The sequence below is a fragment of the Oculina patagonica genome, chromosome 1 (assembly GCF_052425735.1).
Source record: "Oculina patagonica isolate OP01 chromosome 1, crgOcupat, whole genome shotgun sequence".
Lineage (NCBI taxonomy): Eukaryota > Metazoa > Cnidaria > Anthozoa > Scleractinia > Oculinidae > Oculina > Oculina patagonica.
The window spans coordinates 13,645,809-13,653,084 of NC_135758.1; the positions used below are offsets into that span (position 1 = coordinate 13,645,809).

Here is a 7,276-nt window from a genome sequence, read left to right on the forward strand (position 1 = left end):
AAAATTTTTCATCCCCCACCCCCTCCAAGAAAATAATGGTCCGTCCCTTAGCTCTGTCGGAATGCAGTCAATGTTCAAGATGGACACTCCTGTGGAAAGATCTATCCATACTATATACCTTATTATAGGAAATTAACGATACATGTTATTAACGCGAATTTCAAAAATTCGCGTTAATTTTATTGATGTTAACTTTTTTGCTATAAGGATTTTACCAGAACTTTTCTTAAATTCGCGTTAATTTTATTACGCGTACATTTTGTTCGCGTTGTTAAAATGCTTCGCTATATTTCTATAATAAGGTAAGTTGCAAACATCTGCTGACGTGTAAATTGGTGACGTCATAAGTGGTTGAATGGCCATTCCTCCAAATCCCGGAATAATCCGGACTTAGCATATATTAAGGGTTAAAATCTCTATCCAGTGGATAAATGCTAACAAAACAAACTGCGCTATCCACTGGATAGTGATTTATCCCGGCGGTGAATAGCGTTATCCACCCTTCGAACAACTGGGCCCAGGAATCTAGCAATTTATCCGCGAATTTAACAGCATGTTGACGGTTGTAGACAAAATCTTCGGAAAGAAAGCTCGAATGAGTTCTTGCAGACCTTGATCAGATGCGGTTAAGTTTTACCCTTAGTGCAAATTGGTATTAATTTGTCTCTTGTTCTGGTGTATTGAAGTATGTGCTAATGAATATAAAATGAAGGAAAATACCAATTTGTACTAGGGTAAAATTGAACCACAACATATATTATTTAGAATAACACAAATTTTGCGGGAATTATTTGACACCAGATTTTCATACAAGTAAGTGGCATCTTTCCCAATTTCTATCCACAATTCTGGGTACAAGTGTCCATTTGAAATATCTCATTCGAATCGACAATTTTTGTAAGCGCGCTTTTAAATATGGTTATTTAAATAAATTCACACCTTTTGGCTTTAGACTGAAACACATTTGGTGTGCTAGAGATAAAGCATTATGGGAAAAGTTCATCTAAGATCCCAAGTCACTGTTGATACAAACTAATCTTTACGCAGAGGAAAAGGATGTTTTGGCTTCAACTGAGCAATTGTAAATAAAATACAAGATCATACCTTTACTCAATCAGACTAGAAAAATATTTACATGCCTTCACGACATGCTACATTTGACACCTGTGCCAGAGCTTTTCAGTATAAAACCTTGGCGTGGTCAAGTTCGTTGGCGCCATTTTGTGTGCCCGTCAGGAAAAGTTTAAGGCCACTTGTTACGGCAAAATTCGTTCAAATCATGCGCAAACGATTTTCCCTGCTTTGAGAAAAAACGTTTCTAAACGTATTGGCGGTATCAAGCTTGCTGGCGCCAATTTGGTGAGACAGAGGGCGTAGTCCAAAGACTACGTGTAACGGTAAAACATATCCAAAACGTGCGGAAACTATTTCTTCCCTCTTTGGGAAGGTCAAGAGAACGAGCTTATAAGCTGATAAGAGTTTTTGAGTAACTGCGTTTGTTGGAGCAGAGCAATTTTGCAGACCCGGGGCGTAAAACACATCTAAAATGCGAGCAAACGAGTTTCCCCCTTGGAGAAAGCGGGGTCATTTGGCGCGGTCTAGTTTGTTGGCGCCATTTTATGTGCCAGAAGGCGTAGTTCAAGGACCACGTGTCACCGTAAAACAAGACGAAAACGCGCGCACACGATTTTTTCTTAGAATGAGTCGAGACAACGCGTTTTTACAAGTTGTGGCGCGATCGAGTTCATTGGCGCCATTTTGTGGGCTCTAGGGCCCTATTTGTAGCATGTTGCTTCACTGCTATTGAAGCGCTTCGATCCTCGTTATTATTCTCACTGTTAGGTGTTATTTCCTAATGTCAGAAAATTCTGTACCATTTGTTCATTTTTCCTGTTTCCAGTCTTCCATCAAGAGAGAACAATAACCGGAAACTGAATTATAAATGATAAGTCTCATCTCTTCCGGTCGTTTTGCTTACTTTGGAAAATTTACCATTATTCAACGGTCATTCCAACCGGTCCAGTCAAGCAAATGGTGAACACCCTTGGTCAAGCTCGTCGCTTAGCGCCAGTAAGGTGTTGTCATCAGCTCGTTCGTGTTTTTCATTTATAGCTCATGTTGTTGTTTCTGTTTTTTGCTGTTGGCAATTGTGATTGCTTTTATTTTGGTTTTACAACACCTAATTGAAAACTGCTCCACAAAAATCCACTTAATTTGTTTGTCCTGTCCATTCATAATTATGAAATTAATAAATCCTACAAGAAACTAACACAGTCTCTCGAGTTTCGATTGAAACTCGTTTGCATGCCTGAAAAAGATATTCTCAGATTAATAATAAGATTGTTTAGAGAACAGGAATTCCTTTGTTAACTTGGAAATAGTAAGGCAACCTTTGAAGTATCTTTAGCAGTTCCTGGAACCCTTTTAGTCTCCGAAACGCTTTATTTGTGTAAAAAATCTTTCCAGTCGTGTAAACCAGTGCAAACTCGATTGTCCTTCGTTACTTTATCTCTCAATTACAACAGTCTAGATGGAACCGGGCTTAACAAGTGTCCCGGTTTATCTTGTTTTAGTGTGGACACGCTTGGTTATCCTCTTGTATAGTTGTGTTGCGCTTGTCTGTGTTTCTTCTTTTTGTTCCATATACGATCCCACCTAAAACGACTGTATTCACTAAGCTTTGCACCGCACTTTGGGCAAGAATGAACGACGTTCTTGAGACCATCCAATATAAATGGTATCCACATACAACAGTAGCACCTGAAAAAGAAGAAACAAATGTTATGGTGTGTAGCCTGCGAGCAAGCTTTCTTGGGAGGGGGAGATGGAGGAGGAGAGAGTTGCTTTTTAAGAGATTTCCCCCCCCCTCCCCCCAGGCCCCCACCCACCACCCCTGAAGGGGCGTACTTGTATTTGTTTCATGAGAGATATTTGGCGTTGGTACGACAAGTTTCTCCTGCAAGTGAGATGCACGTGCAAGGTGGACGATAAGAGGCTAGAGATTTGTGTGCACTCTATAGCTACCGGATTATTTTCACATGATAATTTCCAGTTAGAAAAAGAACAAAATAGAATAAATAAAAATTCTATTATCGCGTCATGATTCGTTGCTGAGGAGCGATCGACCTCTCTGCTAATTCATGGTCACCTAACTAAGAAAATTGTAAGCAATTAATTTAAGATTCTTACCTATTTAAAGTTTAAAATTATGGATGCCACAATCACCAAAACTATCCATTTTCTACCAGTGAAAATCACCAAATAAAAACTTAACTTCACAATGCCCATAACGATTGGAAATTGAAAGCGTCTATTAACTAAAAGTCAAGGTCATTTTTAATATTTTGTTTAGAAATGACTGTAAAAACATTCTTTCGTGTTTGGCGAGTGCGGGCTTTTTTTTGCCGAGCAGCAGCTAGTAATCTAGACTATAGACACTATATTAAAATAGAACTTCATCTACTTTTATAGGCAATAAAGCCCTTAACTTCGAAATTGTCCTCAAATTTTCATAATTACTCTCGAAAGTTCTTCTTGGTAAATAATTTATTTTGCGTCATTTGTTTTATAACAGCCTCTAGAATTGCTTTATTGTTAACCTTAAGAATACAATATTGTATAAGCTGGACACAAACTCGATTAGAAGCTTATCTCGACATATCGTTTGCTCGAGGCTGATTAGTAGATAATTTACAGTGTGGTAGGCCGGATCGAAGCTCGGCGAGAAGACCAAAGGTATCAGGAATCGGCTTCACTGCAGCTACAGTGTTTGCTTCGAAGAAATGTACTTTTAAATACGTTTTCATGAATTTTAACATTTTGCCGTTACCCCAATGGCAACAAAAAATTCAAACATAAAATAAAACATCTCAGTATCTATCCTTGAGAGTGAAATTATGATACTGGACATATTGGTGTAAATTAAAATCTCAACGCCACATTTATGTTTTTTTTTACAAATTACTGACTTCAAAGGCGTTGGTGAAAAATTTGGGTTTAACGTAGATACAAAAAACGTGGTTTGAGGATTTTTTCTTTGTAATCTCGGGCGCTTGAAGGAAAACAAAAAGAAAACTAATTAAGCAGGTGGAGAAGTGATGAACTGATTCAGATTATTAACAAAGATCTATTCTGTGAGAGAACAGCAAGGGGTGTCCATACCTTTATTACTCAATTATTATCTGAATAGAGTGTTTTGACACTAACTGAGAAGTTTCACGCCAAGATTGCGGCGAAATGATTGGTTCTTGTGATGGAAGATTCGTTTTAGGGCATGTGGCGTTTGAGGCACTAATTGATGGCAAGTGTAGTATGTTCATATCGCGTCCTACCGATCAAAACATAGAGCAACGCAGGAAACACGATTGTAGCGATTTCTAAAAAATAAACTGATGTAGTATTCTGTTCTGTTACTTTTCATTTCGCGATTCGTCGAATTAAAAAAAAGCTGCACACCGTAAACAGTTTGCAAAACAACCTTGTTTGATTCAAATTAAAATCAGTGAAGTCTGAAATATATTGTATCCCATTTCTATGAAAACAAAGGCAAACTCATTTAATTTACCCGGCTTTTGATCAAGGATTCCTCTCGACCCGATCGTCGATCGAAACTCTCGCGGCAAATTCTATCAGTTCTGATTTATTTAAATATTTTTGATTGATATAAATGAAAAAATTCAATCGGCTTCTGTCAAACGCGCGGACGAAAAATTGCATATGATACAATTGTTTAGAAAACATCGAAATCTTAGGACAATTATATTCAAAGCGACTTTTGCAAACGAGAATTCACTTCAAAATATTATCAGTTACCTTATTGGAAAATATATATTTTTAAGCGAACTATTCATTAATATATACTTACTGAAATATACAGAGGCAAGCTGACGTCCAATATGTGTATTTCCCAGATTTGAAGCTTGTACGGGTGACTATTTTTTCATGACAATACGGACATGTAATGTAAACTGGAACATCTTCGAACGCAGTTTCAGCGTCGGAAGATTCGGCGCCATCTGCCCCTCCAGCTGCTGGCTTCGAAGATTCCTCGCTTTCACAAGCTTTTTGCGAGACCAGGTGTATTCTTTCCTCGTCCGACATTTTCTAAATCAATTCCGAGAAACTAAAAAAATAGCCTCTCGGTGGAAAATACCATTTACCGACACAGATGTAAAAAAAATTCTACTGATTCCCAAATACTCAGCCACTGAATATGTTTTGAAATTGTTACTTTAAACAACACGACATCAAAGTAGTTTATCGTATTCCTTATTCGTTAGCCGTTGTTTAGTTTGGGATTTTCTATTGGCCAAGATTAACATCCGCACCCTTTTGTTTCTTTATTATGTACTAAATCCTCTTCCTTAAACATTGTCCAATCAGGGGCATTCTTCTTTATTCTTTAGACTCTAACTTGACGACAATAAATGTTGTTGTTTCAGTATTATTGAAAAAATAATATTTTATACGTTACTTACAAATTAGATAAGTGCGTTAGAGCGGATTTAGCAAACGAAAAATTATACAATCACTGTACAGTGTTTTGAAATGTCAAAAACGCACTTACGAGAAGCACTGATTTCTCTCCAGTTTAATTCAAAGAACTTTATATATAGCACAATTTTCTGTTCTTTGCTGTTGTAAAATGGGCATAAATAAACTCAGCCACTCGGTCAAGATTGCAAAACACGTTTATACGGAGAGAAAAACTACGGAATTGACACTTGCGTGTATGTCTGTGGAAATAAATAAAACATCAAATCTGATAAGTAAAGTTTGTTTGTACTAGAACCTAACTGTGAAATTGCTATACACCCTCCTAAAAAAAAACATTTGGGTGACCGTCTTGCGGATTAAAATTTCCAAATACAACTGTTGGGCAAGCTGAATGGACTAGCCTGCCTCGCGCGTGCTCAGTGACTGGCCTTGTGGTTTTGTGGTTAGGCGGTTTCCTAACTACACTAAATTACTTCACTAAGGCAAAACTCGCTTGCCAGGATTCAAGGTTGTATTGTTTACGGTTATTTCATCTTTTCCGTATATTTTGTGACCGGCCTTCGAACGCGAATAAAGAACATTTCATCGGCAGAGGGTGAACTAGCTAACTTGAGGGCTTTGGGTGATGCTTGGAGATCGGACTCAATATAACGGCTACGATGCTTTCACGATACAGCCTAAAATTGGTCAACACTGACACACAAACCAAAATATTGTTAATGCGCTGAAATATAAAATTTCTCGGACGTTTCGAGACTTTTGTTTCTTCTTCAGCGTAGAAATGCAGGCATATATGCGCTACACAGTTTTTTCCTGAGTTGTGTTTTTCAAACACACAAACCAATAAGTAGTCCGATCGTGAAACGCTAGCTCGTGAACATCAAAGAGGGATCGCTAATGCATGCGACCAGAAAGAACAGGGCAATTTATATATTCAAGATTATACACTGAAACTTTGTGTTTCAATCACTGATTTTAAATGTTTATATCTTTTGAAGTCATAACAAGAGATCTATATCAGATCTATAGATAAACCATCGTATTACTTTGAATATTCCAATTTCACTTCATCTACTCTCTAATGATAGCGCTGCCTCGACCCAAGGTGTTGTCATGCGCAGAGACAGGAGCCATGATGGGCTCCTGGCAATCTCGTCCCCAGAGGCCGCGATCCTTCTGGTGTGCGCCAGAAAATCGGGACCTCTGGGCTATTCTGAAAAGCCGCCACAAAGGCGTCTGAATCTGCTTGGCTGTTGAAAACTTGTTCGTTTCACCACAATCTCCGGCGCACGCGCACAATCAAACCGGAACCAGGATTTCCTGGTTCCGATTTTGGATTCGTCCAGAGCCGTTGAGTTTCCCGACCGCTGGTCTAGGGGAACGCAGGCTCTGGGAATGAGATTATGCCTCGACCATTCTCGACCCCAGAGCTCTAGTCTTTTGCACGTGACTGACGGCGACAGTCATGCACAAAAGAGAAGAGCTCTGGGGTCGAGAATTTGCCTCGACTCATGCGCAGAGACAGGAGCCATGATGGGCTCCTTTTCTTTTGGTCATCACCAAGAATCGTAAACGCTAGTCTCCCTCGCTTTTAGTGTCGTCACGCAACGATTGTGGAGAGGAGCGATGCGTGACGACGCTAAAAACGGCTATGAGGGAGACTACGTGAGCGCCTCCTTCTCATCAAGCCCCATGCTCCCAGCTTCGTCCTTGGGGGCGAGGCAGATGCTAATATAATTATATAAAACAAGGGTCGATACTTTTTTTTCCCTGTGCTGGA

General features: G+C 39.1%; 1 protein-coding gene across 1 annotated transcript; it reads right to left on the reverse strand.

The window, feature by feature from the left end:
* Positions 1-1,227: 1,227 nt before the first annotated feature.
* Positions 1,228-5,216, reverse strand: LOC144648769 (LITAF domain-containing protein-like). The gene is made up of 2 exons (XM_078508237.1): positions 4,865-5,216; positions 1,228-2,760 (listed from the first exon to the last, which is right to left on the reverse strand). Exons 1-2 carry the CDS (start codon positions 5,098-5,100, stop codon positions 2,589-2,591), a joined length of 408 nt encoding a protein of 135 aa, XP_078364363.1. The 5' UTR covers positions 5,101-5,216; the 3' UTR covers positions 1,228-2,588.
* Positions 5,217-7,276: the final 2,060 nt, after the last annotated feature.

Excerpts from the sequence above, each read along its gene's own strand:
- LOC144648769 (XM_078508237.1), bottom strand. The coding sequence starts at position 5,100 with ATGTCGGACGAGGAAAGAATACACCTGGTCTCGCAAAAAGCTTGTGAA. Across the intron at positions 2,761-4,864 it reads GCTTGCCTCTGTATATTTCA|GTGCTACTGTTGTATGTGGA; the intron begins GTAAGTATATAT and ends CTTCTTTTTCAG.